Source organism: Engraulis encrasicolus, chromosome 9, assembly GCF_034702125.1.
Source record: "Engraulis encrasicolus isolate BLACKSEA-1 chromosome 9, IST_EnEncr_1.0, whole genome shotgun sequence".
NCBI classification, from domain to species: Eukaryota; Metazoa; Chordata; class Actinopteri; order Clupeiformes; family Engraulidae; genus Engraulis; species Engraulis encrasicolus.
The window spans coordinates 52,723,947-52,744,065 of NC_085865.1; the positions used below are offsets into that span (position 1 = coordinate 52,723,947).

Below are 20,119 nucleotides of genomic sequence, written 5' to 3' on the forward strand. Positions count from 1 at the left end.
CTATGACAGATGGGATTCAGAGAAAATGTCAGGCCTTATTTCACTATGTTGCATAGGCCTATGCCCAGAATTCCAAATAGGGCCTATGTCAATGATCAGCAAAAGCCATGTGTAGGCCTACAGAGTTTGTTAACAAACAAGTAGCCTACGTTTCTGAATGTCTCAACGAATGAAGTGATGCTGGTAATGACAAAGACTCATCAGGATTTGCATCTGAACTGTCAGGTTTCACAAATGTTGTCTACCCAAACGGTCATTGTAGCTAGCATTTCTCTGATTGCCCTCGTGGGTGTGCTCGTGTATAAGGAAATTCAGAGGAAATCACCAGTGCTTCTTCTCCTTAGGCCTATTATATGAACGTTTCTTAGAAACGTGTTTAATAATTTCTACGGGTAAATTGTGTCTTTTCAGTGTATTTATATTTTTACAGTTAATGTAAAAAATACTCTTGTTTAAGAAATATCTTACTTTGTTATGCTAGGGTTTATTGTAATTCCGAAAATAATTACGGTTTTAACTTGAACTATCGCAGGAAAGCATTTGCGCGTGTATTTCATTCATTATGGTAGCTTTCAAAGTGATACGTCATGGATGCTGTGCGCGCACGGGTCCCACTAGTTTGACGCCCTCTCGTGACTTCACATGGTAATCAAATATTTCAAACAAGCGATTTAAGGTTTGGGTTAGGTTTAGGGTTAAGGTTAAGGTTAGGGTTCAGGTTAGGGTTAGGTTTAGGGTTAGGTTTAGGGTTAAGATTAGGCTTAGGCTTAGGTTTAGGGTCGTATGACGTAAGCGGTAAGTACCGAAAGGGCGTCGTTCTAGTGAGTCCCGTGCGCGCACATAAGGAAATGCCAAGAAAACACCCTTTCATCTCCTCCTATCCTGTCAGTTTAGAGGTCTCAAGCAAATCTTTCATGCAGTGAGCTTTCACTGTACAAATTTAAAGAATATTTTCTCTTGAAAATACCACACGGTCACCTCGGAGATATGCTACCATTGAGGTTAGTAACTTCTCATTTGCGAGTTCTTGTGAATCGCGACATGGGTGGGTCTGTAAGTTTGGCTGGTGGAACAATTGACTCAGGGGCTGGCTGTGAGAAGAAAACGAATGCACCGCTTTAGCAAATAACCTACGTCTGTATCACAGTAAAACAATACTCTGTGATAGAAGGGATGTCCTCATTAGCACTGGAAATGCAAATGCAAAATGCATGCGAAAAAGGTCAACAGTCAGGAACTTTCTTTGGCATTGATTCATCTCCACATACAGGCAGCGCAGCACTGTGGTCCCCAAGGTATGCTCAGCTCTGGCATGTCCAGCTGTCATCTGAGGGTCCACTCATGTTTCTATTTCTTCTGCAGACTACTAGCCGTGAGGTCAGCTGCGTCCCTGTCCAGCAGGGCGCTCAGTGTTAGTTCTGCCTGCCATCAGGGGAAGGCTCCCGACATGAATGATGGTAGGTCCACTCTACACAGAAACACATTGCCATTTGGTCATCAAAATTGTCACTTGAGGCCACATTGTATGATTGTCTTTGGTGTGTGTCACTTGATACAGCAGTGTCTGATTGTCTTTGTGTGATCATGATGACCAAAATGGTCAGTTATAGCAGAGAGAGAGAGAGAGAGAGAGAGAGAGAGAGAGAGAGAGAGAGAGAGAGAGAGAGAGAGAGAGAGAGAGAGAGAGAGAGAGAGAGAGAGAGTCCAGAGGAGTAGCAGCAAATTTTGAGCCCTATTTGCAATCAGCTACAGTGGACCCCCACCCCAGCCATATATCTTCATAGATCGAACTGTGCGTGGGCCCATGCATGGGGCACTGGTGACTCAGTCACACTTTACCCCCCTGAATGACACCCCTGGAGCTGCCTACCATCTTCAAACATTTCAGAAGCCAATTATTTTAAGCACACAATTGTCACATAATTACTTGATGTGCATTGCAGTTTTCTTTCCAGCCCTTTTTAACAAATGGATTTAAATCTAATAGTTTAATTCCAGGTAATAATGGTCAAAACTAATGGATTACGATTGAAAACAAATTTATTTTTGTTTTGTTTTGTCAACAGGAAACAAAGATTTGCTTGTGTCCAATGGTGTGTTGGTAAAAATCTAATCTACAATCTAATCGCCTTTGGCTGCATGGTGCTTCTACAAAGCGCTCGTCTTCTTTTGCAGTCTCCTATCCTTTCAGTCATGCAACCGTCTGCAGTCTCTGTCACGCAACAGGTTAACCAAACAAACTGCACCCAGGGAAAGTGGGAACCCTTCTCTTTCTAGAAGCTCACTGAAACTTGTGGCTGTTCTCTGGCATGTATTCTGAGTCTGTTCTGCACATATACAGCAGGGTATAGTCGAGCACTTGCTTCATGTGGTCAGCTTTCATTGTATTTAACCGTTGTCTCTTACTGCTTAACAATTTCTTTTTGTATTAATGACACTCCCATTGAATATCTAAGTTTATTTCTTTTCAGGTTGTATTCCTGCTTCCTCTGTGTACCTATATTTGCTCTTTGGCTTTATACATTTTCAAAGTGCAGTATTTATCAAGCTGTTTACACTTACAGTATATGCGTAAAGTACAGTTTTTATGAATGGGTCTTAAATGGAACGGCTTTTACATGTGCTCCCTTTGAAAAAAACTGTGTAGAAGCATCAGTGCCTGACTGTGATGTGATGTGTTGTGTTGTTTTCCAGTTAGAAACAGGCTCAGGGAGATAGTGGGAGCATCTACAAACTGGAGGTAAAGCATCCACGTTACAGACCTCAGTGAGTGAGTGAGTGAGTGAGTGAGTGAGTGAGTGAGTGAGTGAGTGAGTGAGTGAGTGAGTGAGTGAGTGAGTGAGTGACCTTGTGCATGGGTCTTTCTACGTGGGTGTGAGTGTGTGCACAGTATGGATGTTTATTGCATCTGAAAACCCATAACCGCTGTTGCTGTCCAATTGTAACCACGACCCCTCCTCACTGTACCTCACCTCAACCCGTATTCTAAGTCTGTTATACCGCATTCTAAACCACACCGTTACTCTGCCGTCTCCGTAGTGACCATCAGCAGGCCATGGCGGAGCGGGCGTCCCTCAGCTCCCTATTGGCTAAGAGTCAGGAAGAGATGCCTGCCAAGTCGGCCAAGGACAGCTACACAGAGGTGCACCTGCCCCTAGGAACGGACCCCACCATCCGGGAGAAATACCTCAACTATCACAACAGCGTCAGGTACCGACCTGCAAACATGATGTAGAGGGTCAGATTGCATGTTCGAATCACACCCTTCCACTCCCTATCTCACTCCATGGCTGAGGTGCCCTTGAGCAAGGCACCTAACCCTACACTGCTCCAGGGACTGTAACCAATACCTTGAAAGTTCCTTAAAAGGTTAAAAGCATCAGTTAAGTATATTGTAATGTAACATGGTGATGTGCTAGTTTTTTTGATGGTAGTAGTAATACTATTACTGATGATAGTAATAATAATAGTAACAATATCTTTTTAATTGTTCTTAATGTCATTTTTACCACTCAGACACTTGTTACAAAATATCTCTTTCTTGAAAAGGGCACGGCAAAAAGTCATACGCACGACATATTGCAGCACAGTGATGTGTAAACGCAGTTGACTTTTGTCCCCAGCACAGTAAGCCTGGGCCCACCCATACTTCCTGTGACTCTGCACAAAATTTCACTCTGGCCAGGCTTCAGTACAGTCAGTATATTAATGACTGCTAAACAGGTGTCCTGGAAACCAGCCCTTCTTGAGAGTCAGTGGTGGTTGCTATTATTAGTTTGTGGTGTCTCTTGGTGACCTCTTGGGCCGTTGCTCTCCTTGCAGGTTTGGCAGGATTCTGGAGGATCTGGACAGTTTAGCAGGTAATGCAACATGGTGCTAAACCACATACTAGGAGGACCTGTAACATTGCCCACATGCACCTGTAAATTGGCAATTTGCCACTGATGGAGGTGGAAGTATGCTCATCAATGCACATTATTCCATTTATTACATATTTGTTATTCCTCCGCTGTTATTATTCTATAGTCTCCCTTTAAATAGAATATATTATTGTGACATGTAGGTTGTGCAGTTTGTCTACACAAACTAAGCCCTTTACAAATGTCTCATTGAAATATTTTTCAGTTTGTTTTATTGTTATCTGAACATCATCTTAACAACCGTAACATCAACCATATGCAATTTCCATAGATAGGATCAGATAGATGTGTTCAAACAGAGGGCTTTTGTTCATATCCTGAGCATCTTGAGGTAGTTGTCAGTGAGCCTTTCCAGTGAGTTGTGCTCAGCCATAGTCCCCATTCCCCATCATGGCTCATTCTGGTCTCCTGTATCTCTGTGTCTTGTCTACATGAACATTTAAAAGTCACAGAAGAACGTTCCAAAACCTTTTCAAAAACCTTGTCTCAACCATGTCACTTTGCACTTTACTCTGCATCTCCTACTCACATACTGCATCTGCACTACTGCACACACCTGTATGTCCTTAGATTGTAGTGTGTGTGTGTGTGTCCTCCTGAAGACTGTCTTCATCAATATGTTAAGGTTAACTGCACATTGAAGTCTGGTCAATCGCAATATCAATATTCTTTGCTAACAACGGTTATGTTGAATTTAGACAATAAAGTGCACTATGACTTTGACTTTGTTTATGTCTTGTCTTCCAGTGCTCATCTCATACTCCCACGCATGGAATAAGGAGCTCAATCGCTCACCGCTGTCAATCGTCACAGCTCTGGTGGACAAGATAGGTAGGTCCATTACATCAGTTCACATCCATTGTCATCAATCGTTGATAATCATAACACTACCAAATGTCGTGTGCAGTCGTGGTCTAGTGGTGAAGGAGTTTGTCTTTCAATCTGGGGGTTGTAGGTTCGAATTCCACCTGATCTCTCCATACACATCCATGGCTGAAATGCTCTTGAACAAGGCACCTAATCCAGCATTGCTCCAGGGACTGTAACCACCTTGAAAAATAATAACTGTATGTCGCTTTGGATAAAAGCGTTAGCTAAGTTTAATGTAATGTAATGTAATGAGAAATGTCCTCTAAGTACTCTATTCAGTATTGCATGATTTGTCATGAAAGTTTGTCATACTTTATAATGCCTTGCCATTTGGTGATATTTCTTAAATACCTACAGTAAGTACTGTTTCTGGTAAAATTGAGTTTTGCTTGCTGAAGGCTTTTGTATTCCATCGGATCAAGTTACCATGATATTATCAACTGTGTCCTGCAGGGCCGGATTAAGATGGCCCAGAGCCCCTTGGCTAAAGGTTGCTGTTGGTCCCCACGAAAGGCAATTCCCACGACAAATTACATAGACAGCATTATAATTCTGAGCCAGAAATTAAGAATACAAGGATACAAGGATACAAGGATATTTATTTGTCATGTACATAGAGACACTTTCGTGTCACTTGTAATGAAATGTGTGGCCGTTGCAAAACAAGTGTGCAGAAGAAGGGTGAAGAAGAAATAAAATAAAAATAAAAAGTAAAAAGGTGTGTGTGTGTGTGTGTGTGTGTGTGTGTGTGTGTGTGTGTGTGTGTGTGTGTGTGTGTGTGTGTGTGTGTGTGTGTGTGTGTGTGTGTGTGTGTGTGTGTGTTAAATCAAAGTAATGAGGAGGAATTCAGTAAGCAAATGGCATGAGGAAAAAAGCTCTTTCTCAGTCTCTCAGTTCTAGCTCTGTGACAGCACAGTCGCCTTCCAGATCTCAGTTTTTTAAATAGTCCATATCCTGGGTGTGACTGGTCTTTGAGAATGTTACGGGCCCTAGATAGCACTCTCTTTGTGTATAAGTCTTTCACGGTAGGGAGAGGTTGACGAATACAGCGCTCAGCAGAGCGCACTATCCTTTGTAGTTCTCTCTGTTCACGCACTGTGGCGTTTCCGTACCAGGTGATGATGGACCCTGTTAAGATGCTCTCCACTGCTGAGGAGTAAAAGGCTTTTAGGATGGGTGTGGAAACTTTGAACTTTTTCATAATATAAATATATATATTTCAATAACATGTCTGCCAACTGTGCAGGGGAGTTTTAAGAACATTTTAAACTCCACTCGACACAGAAGACAATTGTTTTCTTGTCACAATTCTGCAATTGTTTTTTCCCCCTCTTTGGCCAATCGGGGGCTCCCTGCAAGGTGGACTGTAGACTGAAGCCATATCTAGCCCGTGTGTTAATCCGCTGGCCCTGGTCTCCTGTGAATTACAGTACTGGAATAATTGCATGATTTGCCAGGTTAACAATGTTTGTCATTCTTTATAATGCCATGTCTTCTGGTGACATTTGGTTTTCGTCATTATTCCTTTATAGATATGAGGAAAAACATCATCTACCCGGACTGCGACATCAAGTTTACAGGAAATGTGACCTGGGTGGGGAAGACGTCTATCGAGGCCAAGATGCACATGTCCCAGGTACGCCTCCATCCATGGCTGAAGTGCCCTTGAGCAAAGCACCTAACCTCATAATGCTTCAGGGACTTAAATAATACCCTGTACATATCTGTAAATTGCTTTGGATAAGCATAAGTTAAGTGTAATGTAGAGTAATGACTAATGTGTTTATTATTCCCTCATCAGTACCACAATGGAGCTTACAGTCCAGTGCTGGATGCCACATTCGTCATGGTGGCCAGGGACCCAGAAAATAAAAGGTATACCTCTATTACGCAATCAGGGGAGTATTCCAAGAACCTGGCTCAGTAATAAACTAGATTAACGTAACCTTGAGGTAGTAGTAAATTATCTATTAGAATAGCCAGGAGTCCTCATTTGTGTTAACTAAATGACACCTGTGGGGTATCTTTTAACAGGTTTAACCACTTCCTGTAGGCTAACTTATGCAGGTTTATCACTTAACCATGTTCTTGGAAAACAACCCAGTTTCTGTAGTAGAAATAAGGTATTTCTGTTCCTGTCAGTATCTGTGAACTGTGACAATGGATCAGTTCACGAGATGATAATCCAAAACCTCACTGGTTCTCCTGTGTCCTTCAGGGCGGCGTTTGTGAACCCACTCAAACTCGAGGGACCAAAAGAGGAAGAAGATTTCCAGAATGGAGAATGTAAGGATGCCTGTACACTACAGTTTGCATGCAGATTAAAACTAGCGTTGCACCGATACCATTTTTTAGCCCCGATACCGATACCCGATACCTGATTGTGCAGTATCGGCCGATACCGATACCATACCGATACTACTCTGTTCGAAATTTATATACAGTATATATATGAAAAGTTATATAGGCTACTACTTGGATGTAACATCATTGCTATTATGGCTTTGTCAGGCTGCTGCCTACTCCAGTAGAACTTTTTATACTTTTAAATACCTATGATATAAAATAACTAAGATCAAGGCTCCGTTTAACTGTCATACTAGCATCTGTAAATGTTATCGGTGCCCTATTTGTTGGTATCGGCCGATACCGATACCACCGTTTTAGTGCAGTATCGGGGCCCCGGCCGATACTGGTATCGGTATCGGTGCAACACTAATTAAAACAAAGTATTGTGCTACCACAGCATGTTCGGTCTGCTAGTTCTGGTTAGGCTGCCCATAGCCCTTTTGAACGCTTTAGCATTAGCATCTACTACCCAAAATTGTAGCAGTGTAGCAGCATTGTAACTGTGGATAGTGTAACATGTTATGTGTTCAACTCCCATTGTCATTGTGACACAGAACTTCATAGCACACAGTGCTGACTGCACACAGCGAAAGTGTGTTTATGCCTCACCCGTGCAAGGGGGCAGTCCCCAACTGGGCCTCAAGGGAGCAGCGCGGCAAGACAATACCATGCTTAGGGTACCTCAGTCATAGAGGATGGGGGAGAGCACTGGTTAATCTCCCCACCAACCTGGCAGGTTGGGAAATGAACCGGCAGTCTTCAGGCTACAAGTCTGATGCCTTAACCCCTTACCCATGACTGCCTGTAGTCTAACGTGTAGTAGCTAAGTGATATCCACCCTTGCTGCCTCCGCAGTGAATAAGAAGCGACGTATGGAGCTGAGCAAGGCGTCTCTGCTGAAGGCGGCTCCCACTGCAGACGAGAGGACACTCGTACACAGCCTCTTCCTCAACACACTGGACACCAAGTACGAACACACACACACACACACACACCCTCTTCCTCAACACACTGGACACCAAGTATACACACACACACACACACACACACCAGCATTTTCTAATCAGTGTGCACAGATAGTTTTGTGTTAAGAGCGACTGACTTAAATGTGACCACACACACACAAGTATTTGCATACATTTGGGCATTTCACTTGTACATACATTTGTGCATTACACGGCTCCACAACTCTTTGTCCCTGTGTTGCACCATGAAAGGACAGTGAGCTTCAGGAGTCGATTACTGCCTCCAAACTCGGTGTGGATGGAGGACGCCAAGATGAAGGGCCTGGAGATATGCCACCCACAGGTGAGACCAGACAAGCACACCTCAGCAGCAGGGCTGGGTTCTGATTTCATGGGTCCCTGGGCCAGCACTTTGACCTACCGGTACTATTATAATTTGTTACTTGCCTTTGATATTGATATTGGCAAGTTGGGCAGTCCAACAGAATGAACAGATTGTTTGACATGTGGATAGATTTGAGGGGACGATGTATATGCTGGCCAGTATGCTGTAGTCTTGGTGTCTTGAGTTGCACTTGCCCTGACTAGCCTCCGTTTTTTGTTATTAGGAGAGGAACATCTTCAATCGCATATTTGGTGGTTTCCTGATGAGGAAGGCCTATGAGCTGGGATGGGCTAACGCCTGTGCCTTTGGGTAAATATGGAGAGATCTCGTTTCACTACTTTTATTTCTATACATATGACAACTAATGTAAACTTTGTGATTTTGTTTTGCCAGCTTACTAGCCACTTCGTAAAATTTAACATATCTACTAGCCAAATCGCCTAGTGATGGAAAAAAGTGAATATATACAGTAGCCCTGGTTATAGTTATGCGTTTTTCCTTCTTGCAGTGGTTGTCGACCAAACCTGGTTGCCGTGGACGATATTCTGTTCCAGAAGCCAGTGGAGATTGGCTCCTTACTTTTGTTATCTTCACAGGTGAATTGGTCAATGACATTTTACAAGTAGCACCTGCCAGAGTTGCAATGACCGCTAATGTCACTATTGTATGAATTAGATGGTTGTTTTTCTTTTTAGTGTATTATCTAAGAAGCACATTCATTGCTTGTACAGTAATTGCCAATTAGTAATTAATTTATGGGCATTAGCTGTTGTTCCACCTTACATCTGTGATAAGAAACTGATTTGTAGTTTGTATAGTTTTACACACACACACACACACACACACACACACACACACACACACACACACACACACACACACACACACACACATACACACACACACTATGTAGAGCACTATGTAGAGCACTATGTCGTGACAACATTTCAGACACACCTGGTATGGACCATGGTCTTTATCTGAAGGTAACTTTCCTCTGTGTGGTGTTGGTTTGACAGGTGTGTTACACGGAGGGTCGATTCATCCAGCTGAGGGTTCACACCGAGGTACTGGACCCCCTGACGGGCCACCACAACACCACTAACGTCTTCCACTTCACCTTCCGCGTGGACAAGGCAGTGCCCGCTGTAGTGCCACGCAGCTACGGAGGTAAGACCCCACTTGCAATGACTGAGCCTCTTGTAGTAGAAACAAGTAGAAAGAAACTCTTGACTGTGGTCATGAATCTGCAATGACATGGCAATGCAGGGCTTGGTTTCCAACTTGTGAAATGCTAGATGTAGATATGTCAAGAGAGTACTTTTTGTGGTGTAATAAGGTCTCCGTTTCTGTTTACAGAGTCCATGTTGTATTTGGACGGGAAGAGGCACTTTGACGAGACCATGAGGGGACAGGTCTGAAGGACAAGTGGAGACCTTTTCCAACGCCTTAGAACGTTACTACAAGGTTACTGCGTAACGTTCATATTTTGCACCTAGAAACAATATACGTACGTCCACATGTGTCTTTGTTGCTGTTGTGTGAGTGAGGGAATATTGGGGGTATTCCAAGAATCTGGCTTAGCACTGTAGTAAACCAGGTGAAGTTAACTTTGAGGTAGTGGCGAATCATTCAAGTAGAAGAGCCAGGAGTCCTCTTCTAAGGACGCTTGTGTTCAATCTATTCGCAGGTTTACCACTTCCTGTAGGTTAACTTAGTTCTTGGAATACCCTCATGATCATGTCTGAAATGTTCAGATGTTCACTACTGCACTGCTGTACTCCAAAGGGTGTTGGTTACATTATTTGGTCTACTTCATAGTACACAGTAGAGACCTAGTGAACATGTTGGATTTGGCCTATGACTGGGAATGGGATATGTAATGATTTAGAGATGAAAGTACATTATATGCATGCAATGATTGTCTGGTTACAAATATTTACGTTACATATATTTACATATTTGATATTCAAAAGGTTTTATGTTACTTTAATACAATCCTTTTGTTTACTGATTTTTTTTAAGTTTCTAAGACTTTAAGTTACACAGTCGAACTGGTTGTGTTTTCTCATCATGTCAACGTCTGTTTTCTTACTGTGTGTTTGATTATGGAAACATAACACTTAAAGCTCCACTGTCCAAAGCTATGTGTTTTTATTTGTGCACAGTCAGTCACAATGGTGTCATTTCACCGCGTGTCCAGTTCGTTTTCTGTCTTGTTGTCAACTAAGAGCTTATTTGAATGGTGTTTTGGCAGCTGTACTTGCTACAGAACGTTTCCCAGATGTATAGGATATTTTTATTTTATTGCACTACCTAAAGCTATACTGTACAACCTCAAATAGAAAACAATACTTGTGTTCCTTGTCTTAAATGTAAGCGAAACGCACATCATTTGGGTTGTTCTTTTTTTTACTCTTCTGTTTCTACATTTGAAATCAATCCACCATATGTAATCCAGCAATATTCAATATATAGAGAATCCCCTTTTTTATAAAATAAATAAATGTTTGTATGCGGAGAGGTGACCAAAGTCTTCTTGTCTTTCTGTTTTGTGTTTTGCGGTTGCCTCTGGGATCAATTCTTTGTAATTAGGACGAAACAGAAACACAGATTGAAGCTTATTATTTACAATACAGGCACGATCTTTACTTCAGACTTTCAAATGTGATATAGTGGGTTATAATTATGCATAATTGATTGCTCATCATAAGCGGCATTTACATGGCCACGTTTCGTTTGAACCATATGATAGGAATTAAATGAACTGTTGGCGTGGGCAGATTCCTCATTTAATCATTTTATATGGACTCTAAACCATCTAATGCAATCAGTTTCAATATTTAAGCAGCTTGTATTTTAAGAGATCATTTGACTGTTCAGCCTACATGGTGCATATTTAAATGGTTTATACATTGAAACGGATTAAAAGTGGCCATGTAGACATGGCAATAGATAAAACTAAGTAACCAAGTTTGTGTATTAACTGGAAAGTTTCAAAACACATAAAACTACATTAATGGACAAAGGTGGTAAGTGAAATACTGAGTTAATAGGTGACAAAATAATGTACAAAATAAGTGGAACCCAGGAAACTGCAGCCTTGTTATTCATAATTGCTATGGCACCTATGTGTGTGTGTGTGTGTGTGTGTGTCCATCAAAATACAAAACTATAAGGAACGAGAACACTCTACATCTAGCAGACTAGTCCACTAAAATAAAACAGACCCTTGGGGTCACGTGAAATTCAAAGTCAGCTTTATTGTCCATTACACCTTGTACTGTAGGCCCTTATGTATGTACAGGTACAGACCATACACAAGATTTTAAATTGCAGTACGTATTGCTATTACGAGTGAAAACGCTATGCTTTGGTTTTTTGTAATTAAGTGGGGGGAGGGGGGTTGTTGCTCAGAGGTTTGGGTTTCAGGGCCCCCTTGGTACTTGGGCCCCTGTGCCTGTGCCCGGTAGGCCCGTGCAGTAATTCATCCTTGCTCACATGGGGAAAAGCAGGTGTCCAGAGAAGGTGGTGGGGTGTTGTGGGATATCACGCACCCATGCACCAGGATGCAGCCTAACGAAGACTTCGTCTCCCACCTCCAGCAGCAGAGAGGCTCCATTAGAGCAAGATCCGCTGTATACTGGCTGGTGACAGTAGACAATGACAACATGCCCTCCATTTTTCAGTAGTGAGGCTGCAGTATGAATCGTTTGATGACCAAGACCATATACAGTCAGAGAAAACCAGTAGGCTCCTCTAATTGGAGCTCTGAAGACCCCTTCAATGGAAAATTAAGATATTTGGATTAAGTAAAAAAAAAAAAACAGTAATGGTAACATTTTTTCTGGACACCCCCTTCAAAAGACTGACATGACCTTGTCATAATTACTGTATGACATAGCACTTGTCATGGACATTTGGAACTTTTCCATGCATGACCTTTAAAAAAAAAAGGAAACCATATTATTGTTACCTGTGTATGCACTGTAGGCCCCACCAATGTTAGTGATGATGTTTTTAAAAACCAGAGGAAGGTCCCCAGCGGGTCCAATACTTTGAGTGCCCCCTGTCAGCAGTGAGGCAGAGAAAGACACCCTGCTCTGTTCTTTCTCCCTCTGGGAAGCTGTGTGAAAAGACACACACACACACACACACACACAAATTCAGTTTTTACAAAGCCCATACAGCAGACGTACGTATGTATGTAAATGATCTGAGAATTATACAAAATATGCCAAAATATACCCTGATTTTCAGCTTTTAGTTGATCGATCAGACTTTCACTGGCACTCAGTCTGTTCTCTAAGGCCTCCAGTTGTGTCTTGGTGTGTCGGAGCTCCTCTCTCTGCTCCAAAATGAGACGACTCATGTCTCTCAGCTCAGTGCTGATGTCTGGCTGTTGGGAGCAGCCCTCTTTGCCTGTGCTATTGGTGTGGACATTTACTACTGCTTCACTATTGGCTGCAGTCCCAACCTGCCCACACCACAGCAACAGGAGAATGAGACCAGCTGTCTTCAACATTGGTGGTCACCTGGGAAGAAAGGTCCCGTAAGCACACACACACACGCACATACACACACGACATACCACTCCCTCACTCACAGCACACATTACATATACAAACCCCAACTCCGATGAAGTTGGGACGTTTGGTAAACAGTGAATAAAATCAAAATGCTATCATTTTCAAAACATTCAATCTATTCATTAGATGGAGAATAGTGAAAAGACAACATATTAAGTGTTAAAACCAAGAAAAAAGATTGTTTTGGGGGACATATGTACTCATTTCTAATTTGATAAATCCAACACGTCTCAAAAGAGTTGGGACGGGGACAATAAATGGCAGCAAATGTCGAGGAAGACTACAAACAAAACAAAAGACAACACTTAACAGTTAAATACATTAACCGATGAGATGATTTTATATAAAAAACAGTGTTAATTCCTATCTTGGACATGATTTCACCATCTTAAATGGTGGGTGTATTCCTTGTCATGTTTTGCAATGTTTTCCTTTCTGTAGTGCTTACAGTGTGACAGCTCTTGACCAAAAACCCACCATTTTATCACCTGCTGGTCCTTATGATGGAGCCAAACTGTTAAAACATAGTAGAGAATGCAATTTGACCTTACTATGTGACAGTAATCGAATATCTACCTTCAAAATATAATGCATGAGTGGCTTTTCATGCTGTTTAAAACCCATTTATACCATTCAGCATTGTATCTCTGTATCTGTGTTCTCACTCATCACTCTACAGATGAGTGAGAACATCTTAACCAATGCACTACTGCACCCACATGCCATCATGGAGGCTGACTTTTGAAGCTAGCACTAACACAAGTTGGATGGTCCATTTTCACTGTAGCACAGGATGTGCAATGCTCTATTATTGTCAAAAAGAATGGACTTCTACAACGTCTGCTGACTTCTGTAAGCAAAGGACAGTTTCCCATGTCTTCTGGGTCTATTTCAAGTGAGCCCAGGTGCTTACGAGAATGTTACACCCCTGTATCATTTTCATGCATTAAGCATTCTTAATATGGTCAATTTTCAATAGCTCTAATTCCTGGAGTGCTAGAGTGAGACTACAGCCAATATATATTTCATGATGTCATGAACCTATACAATGATTTTATTAACAAAAAATATGTCTTATATACACTCAATCGTGCTAAATCAAAGGGAATTCAAAAATATATGTAATAACTATGGTAATTATTCCCTTTGCATCTTTAATTCTGAGTGACTCAGCCTCTCTGTGATGATCTTATACCTGGACACCTATATTGTCCGTCAGTACAATTCATTTTGAAATGTTCTTCTTTGTTGTTTTATCTTATTTGGATGTTAACTAAATTTCACTGATCCCCGTCCCAACTCTTTTGAGACGTGTTGGATTTATCAAATTAGAAATGAGTACATATGTCCCCCAAAACAATCTTTTTTCTCGGTTTTAACACTTAATATGTTGTCTTTTCACTATTCTCCATCTAATGAATAGATTGAATGTTTTGAAAATGATAGCATTTTGATTTTATTCACTGTTTACCAAACGTCCCAACTTCATCGGAGTTGGGGTTTGTACATTGCAATGCTTTGAGCAGTCTAGAAAGTCATACTTGCACCAGGAAATGAAAATATCATGTAGGGCCCTGCCGTGGCCAACCAGTAGGGCACTGGTCTGCCATGTGGCTGACCTGGGTTTGATTCCCGGCCCGGGTCATTTTCCGACCCCTCCCCGTCTCTCTCCCCATTCGCTCCTGTCCACCTCTCACTGTCCTATAATCAATAAAGTCGTAAAAGACCAAACAAATCTTGGAAGAAAATATCATGTAGGTTTGATTTTTTTGAAGTCACAAGTGAAGTCTGTCTAGCTCCAAAAAGGCCAAACATAGAACTGATAGTAATAGTTCCTCCTTTTTATTGATCCTTAAACCCCTTTGCATCACATATTGAATATTAAGTGTTACATATTTTTAAGGTCAAATATGGAGATTTTCATTTTACCACAGGGAGACATATGAAATACTAGCTGAATAGTGTCCTTGTCTTCCCCCCCATCTGGACTCTCTGTGATGTGTTTTGGACTTCTTTTGGTGTCTTGTCCCCCCCCCCCATGTGTCCTGTTTCTAGTCTGTCCTGCTTTTGGTGCGCTTTTGTTAACATTTTGTCCTGTCGTGTGGAACCTCTAAAACCCTGTATGTCTTTTTTTACCTTGAAAAAAATGTTCCACTAACGCAATGAAGCTAGATTTTGAACATGTGATGCATAACTTTTGCCTTTGCAATTTGCAAACCACATACAGTATACGTAGATAAGATCTCATTTTATTTCAGACAACTTGCAAGACAAATACATATTTGCCTTAATTTGAGTAAACAACTGTAAAAATTTCAAATTGGTATCTTAGTTATAGATTAAAATTGCATCCTATTCACCCAGTATCTGTCTCCATATGGAAAATTGAATGGGGAATTTCAAACTTTGCAAAAAAGAATGTACCACTAAATATAGTGGTAAATGTTAAATCAGACGTGTCAAATCAAACGTGTGTGTATGTGTGGTGACAGCCTTACCTTAGCAGCAGTTGCGGGTGGTGGTGAGATTCCTTTGTCCTCCTTAAGGAAGATATTGCTCATGCAGCGGCACACTGATGCTTTTTTAGAGCTGAGACAGGTGGTAAACCGTTCCCCGTGCTCAGGGTTATATCATCTCAATGGCTGACATACTTTTGAGCAAGACTTCTAACCTGCTGTTGCTCCTTTTACCTAATTCACACTGGTGTGTGTTGTGTGTACCTACATGTGTGTGTGTGTGTGTGTGTTTACAGAGAGTTGTTCTGAATAAGAGCAAAGGCTATGCTCAGTGCAATGACACAGAGTGAAGACAGTGTGTGTACACAGGTCATTGACATTTTTAGAAGCAGACGTCAGGGTGGCACAACCACAGTGAATGCCATTATTGAGTACATTTCAATTACATGAAATGATAAAAAAAACACTGAGGACGTTTAAAACAACAACAAAAAAATGTGAGAGGACAAGAGGGAAGGAGGGAAGTGAGTACTGCTGTCCCCCACCGTCCGTCCATTTTTTCATCCATGGGTAGACGTGGCAACATCGAGGCATGAGGCTGAAGGACAGGGAATACCTGGAGGAGGGATACGGAGCTCTAGCCCTACTTTAATGAAAAAGTGAGCTCTGTAGGAAGGTCCATTTGACAGTAAAACAGAAGGATAAATAAACCACTACCACTAAACTTTTCCAGACAGAACAAACGTAAAGCTCTGCAGCTTAAAATGTAAAAAAGTGTTACATTTGCAAGGCTAAGTTTAGGGGCACTAGCTTAGTCACAGTCAAAAGTCAAAAGAGAACTGGGTTATTAGAGGCACGCCGAGATTTGTAAAAGTAAAAAAGTAGCCTATAAAAAAACATGGACTGTTTTGATGAAGGCCAGTATAACCAGAAGACATGCAGTAGGCACACATGCTTTGATACCAGTTCTTGCCAGATTACATGAAAGGCTTTTTTTTTAGTGCCTCAGCTAACTCTTCTCTCTATTGCTAATGCTCCATCTAATAACTCCTGGTTGCCCTACGCCATCTTTGTGTCTGCTCATCACAATAAGGACAGGACATATCAGAGGGGTAAAGCCGAGGGGTGAAGTGTCAAAGAGGGGAGGGGTCATAGGGATCACTTTTTTTTTAATCTCAGTGACACAGTTCATTCCTTTGTCTTGGGCTTATGACTTCACCAGAAACACCTGTTAGGCCTACCTAAATCAAATCAGGGTTCCAACTCTAATTCAGATATAAAATTCCATGATTTTCCATGACTTTCCAGACCCAAAAAACAGAATTTCCATGACCACTTCCGTAAAGAAATTACGTAAAAAAAAGTGTGAAAACTGAACATTATCTTCAACCCTAGAGTCGACACTCAGCCACCGCCAGACTTCAGTCGGTTCATTGCATTCTAGAATATTGCATATAACAGCGCAAAACCAAACTGTTTCTGGCTAAGTATTTCAGTATAACCAGTAAGAAACAATGTTATACACCAAACAAAAACGTTTCTGCTTTTACACATCTGTTAAGAAAATTCCATGATATTCCATGACTGTGCATGCAAAATTTTTAAATTCCATGATTGGAAAAACCTTTATGAAATTCCATGATATTCCAGAAATTCCAGGACCCGTGGGAACCCTGTCAAATCATCCGAAGTGTCATGGGGATGGTGGACCCTTATTAGCTACAGCATATCAGTAACGACAGTGCAGTTCAGGCCGTTGTGGACCTGGTAACTGCTACTCAATGGCAGAAACCAAGAAATCATCACATTTACAGTCACACACAGGACATGTTGATTCGTGTATGCATGAATTTATTTACTTTATTATTAATGCCACCTGGTGGCTGCATTAGAGATGGTGTGTGGAATATAATGCCAGTCAACTGAACTGTGTACAGTCATGAAGCAGCTGAGAGCTTCACAGAGGAACATGGGAGACCAGACAATGAACATCCCCCATAGAAGGGCAGAAAACATGTATGCAGATGAACTCAAGAAATGACAGGGTTGATGTATTCATTGTATGGGGCAACTGTGGCCTAGTGGTTAGGGAGGTGTAAGTCAGATCATAGGGTTGCAAGTTTGAATCCCACCCTTACCAGTCCTCCCTACACTTCCATCCATGGCGGAAGTGCCCATGAGCATGGTGGCTAACCCCACATTGCTCCAGGGATCGTAACCCTGTAGTAACTGTAAGTCGCTTTGGATATAATTGTAAGATAAGTGTAATGTGATCTGATGTAATAGTGACGTAATAGAAATAATAGTTATATATAATACAGTCATAATGATAATAACTTACAATCAAGTAAAGACAGGTACTGTAGATAGCTAGACCAAAAGCAATAGAGGCAGCTGGTGTCAAAACTGAGATTGACACCCTCAATATTGCACATTCATCACCAGTGAAATTTAAACTCAACATTGTTAAGTCATCATTGAGATGAACAGAGTCCCCATCTTTTACTGTAATAACTCTCTCTATGTACTGTAAAATATAATTTATATCTATTTATGCATGTCTGTGCGTCACAGGCAAGATGAAGGTGCCTCTGAAGATGAAGATGTCATTTAGATATCAGCCTAGAGGTCAAGAGGGAAAGCTGAGGTCAAGTGTCAAAGGGCAGGGATCACTCCGTTGGAGTTAGAATCCAGCATTAAGTATCAGGATGCGTGCGCACGCACACACACACACACACACACACACACACACACACACACGCACGCACGCACGCACGCACGCACACACACACACACACACACACGCACGCACGCACACAGTCACAAACACGGTACGAGTAGTCCTCCAGTATCTAATAGAACATGCATACACAACAGTCTCTCTCTCACACACACATACACACACAGGTCACTCTGCAATGCTGAGCAGTATGCATCCTGCGGTGACCATCAGGACCAGCATGGAGATCTCCACGGCCTTCCTCTTCCTGAAGCGACGGAACTCCTCGTAGGCCGCCTTCCTCAGCGCCTCCTCCCTCCTCCTCCTCTCCATCTCCTTGCGCGCCTCCTCCTCCCCGCCGTAGTGGCCGCGGTAGAAGGCCTCAAAGTCAAACTGGACCCTCCTGCCGTGACTGTGCATGTGCATGTGCGTGTAGGCGTGCGCGCGTTGATGGGAGCCGGCGTGCGAAGTCGTACGTGTCTGCGTTGTGTGTGTTTGCCCGGGGCCCCGCTGCAGGTCCGTCGGCGTGAGGTGACCGCCGTCGTACTTCTTGCGCAGGTGCTTGTCCTTGAGCACCGTGTAGGCCTCGCTCACCTCTGCGAAGCGCCGCCGGCTCTCTGCGCTGCCGCCGTGGCGGTCCGGGTGCAGCGCCATGGCCTGTCTGTAGTAGGCGCTCTTGATCTGCGCAGCCGTGGCGTTGGGGGACACGCGCAGCACGTCGTAGTAGGCCGTGCGGCTGCGCAGGATCAGAGGCCGGTCGTCGGTAGCGTTGGCGTTCGTCTTGTCGTCCCAGCGCCTGCTGCCCGTCCACCGCACGTGCAATACGCACACACCGCCGACAGCGATGGGGACTCCTGTGCTGCTGCTGAGGAGTGCGTGTGTGTGTGTCTGTGCGTGGCCTCTCGTCTTCTCATCCCTACTCAAGGAGCCAAACCACCTCACACTCACGACGGGGGGCCACACACTTTTGTAACTCAGGGGCCAGGGGCCCACTGTCGTCCCTGACCCTGTGTGCATCTCCCTACGACAGCCCATGTGGGTGTGCTGAGAGTGCAGTAAAAGCACACCCACATGGTTCATCTTGCTCCTTCTGTTTGCTGTCTGCGGCAGACTGAAGGATCTGTGGTGGTCAATGATGACTGCATGGGGGTCACTGGAGACTCTGGGGTGCCTGTGGCAGTGCAGGGCTTCGCTGGGGATGAGCTCTCTGCTACGTGTGTGCTGCTGAGATGGAGATGGATGTTCAGCACCAGAGTTTTGATTTCTGTCCCAAAAAGACTCCAAGCTGCCCCCACTGCCTTTGAACGGCAGAGTCTCGGCTGTCAGTTTGTCCTTTCTGCTGCTACAGACGTCAGTCAGCCTTGCGTCACACACGTGTGCCCACACACATCTGTGGCTTTCTGTAGAAAAAGGAGTCTCTATGAGAAACTTGCCAGGCATCCTTGCTACAGTCACATTTTCACATCCATCACTCAGACTTCCTCCGTAAACACAAGCACATGTAGCAGTCAGATTTCCTCCGTAGACATAAGCACACGTAACAGGCACTCTTCCACCATAAACACAACTTTCTCTCGGGTGACCTAAGTCCTGCAGCTTACCCTTAGCTTGCTGCTCGCACTGCTCGTGTGCTGACAGCTGCGTTTGGTGATCGCATGCAGCTCCATCGGGTGCAGTAGAGACCGGAGTTGTATGCCCGTCATGTTCAGCGATGGCGTGGTTACTTTTGTACGAGGACAGTAGCGAAATCCTGACGGCTCTGGCTCCCACCCGACGACTGACCTCCGCCATGACGGCAGGGACCGGGGAAGGAGGCGGGACGCTGAAGGTCAACATCCGGCACATGAATGGTGTTGACCAATCAGC

General features: G+C 43.1%; 3 protein-coding genes across 5 annotated transcripts; 1 reads left to right on the top strand and 2 right to left on the bottom strand.

The window, feature by feature from the left end:
- The first annotated feature begins 856 nt into the window (after nt 1-856).
- On the top strand, nt 857-11,017 carry acot9.1 (acyl-CoA thioesterase 9, tandem duplicate 1). Of its 2 annotated transcripts, XM_063207376.1 has the most exons (16): nt 857-1,001; nt 1,363-1,457; nt 2,067-2,093; nt 2,695-2,740; nt 3,040-3,210; nt 3,823-3,860; nt 4,668-4,751; nt 6,323-6,426; nt 6,592-6,665; nt 7,009-7,076; nt 7,995-8,106; nt 8,357-8,447; nt 8,713-8,798; nt 8,998-9,085; nt 9,509-9,659; nt 9,849-11,017. In XM_063207376.1, exons 1-16 carry the CDS (start codon nt 988-990, stop codon nt 9,908-9,910), a joined length of 1,311 nt encoding a protein of 436 aa, XP_063063446.1. In that variant the 5' UTR covers nt 857-987; the 3' UTR covers nt 9,911-11,017. The 2 variants fall into 2 exon arrangements, with proteins under 2 accessions (XP_063063446.1, XP_063063447.1); XM_063207377.1 differs by lacking the exon at nt 2,067-2,093.
- Nucleotides 11,018-11,746: 729 nt separating this feature from the next.
- On the bottom strand, nt 11,747-15,818 carry LOC134455215 (complement C1q tumor necrosis factor-related protein 4-like). Of its 2 annotated transcripts, none has more exons than XM_063206244.1 (4): nt 15,577-15,818; nt 12,738-12,966; nt 12,466-12,615; nt 11,747-12,270 (listed from the first exon to the last, which is right to left on the bottom strand). In XM_063206244.1, exons 1-4 carry the CDS (start codon nt 15,637-15,639, stop codon nt 11,987-11,989), a joined length of 726 nt encoding a protein of 241 aa, XP_063062314.1. In that variant the 5' UTR covers nt 15,640-15,818; the 3' UTR covers nt 11,747-11,986. The 2 variants fall into 2 exon arrangements, with proteins under 2 accessions (XP_063062314.1, XP_063062315.1); XM_063206245.1 differs by having other exon boundaries at nt 12,738-13,024.
- Nucleotides 15,819-17,364: 1,546 nt separating this feature from the next.
- LOC134455216 (uncharacterized) lies at nt 17,365-20,063 on the bottom strand. Its single transcript, XM_063206246.1, has 2 exons — nt 19,855-20,063; nt 17,365-19,653 (listed from the first exon to the last, which is right to left on the bottom strand). Exons 1-2 carry the CDS (start codon nt 20,042-20,044, stop codon nt 18,443-18,445), a joined length of 1,401 nt encoding a protein of 466 aa, XP_063062316.1. The 5' UTR covers nt 20,045-20,063; the 3' UTR covers nt 17,365-18,442.
- Nucleotides 20,064-20,119: the final 56 nt, after the last annotated feature.

Bases quoted from the DNA above. Each gene is read 5' to 3' on its own strand.
- acot9.1 (XM_063207376.1), top strand. The intron at 6,666-7,008 runs GTATACCTCTAT...TGTGTCCTTCAG, and splicing joins AGGGACCCAGAAAATAAAAG to GGCGGCGTTTGTGAACCCAC. The intron at 7,077-7,994 runs GTAAGGATGCCT...CTGCCTCCGCAG, and splicing joins AGATTTCCAGAATGGAGAAT to TGAATAAGAAGCGACGTATG.
- LOC134455215 (XM_063206244.1), bottom strand. From the start codon at position 15,639: ATGAGCAATATCTTCCTTAAGGAGGACAAAGGAATCTCACCACCACCC. The intron at 12,967-15,576 runs GTAAGGCTGTCA...TGGTGTGGGCAG, and splicing joins CACCCGCAACTGCTGCTAAG to GTTGGGACTGCAGCCAATAG. The intron at 12,616-12,737 runs GTATATTTTGGC...CTTTTCACACAG, and splicing joins ACTAAAAGCTGAAAATCAGG to CTTCCCAGAGGGAGAAAGAA.
- LOC134455216 (XM_063206246.1), bottom strand. From the start codon at position 20,044: ATGGCGGAGGTCAGTCGTCGGGTGGGAGCCAGAGCCGTCAGGATTTCG. The intron at 19,654-19,854 runs GTAAGCTGCAGG...CTTTTTCTACAG, and splicing joins GTGCGAGCAGCAAGCTAAGG to AAAGCCACAGATGTGTGTGG.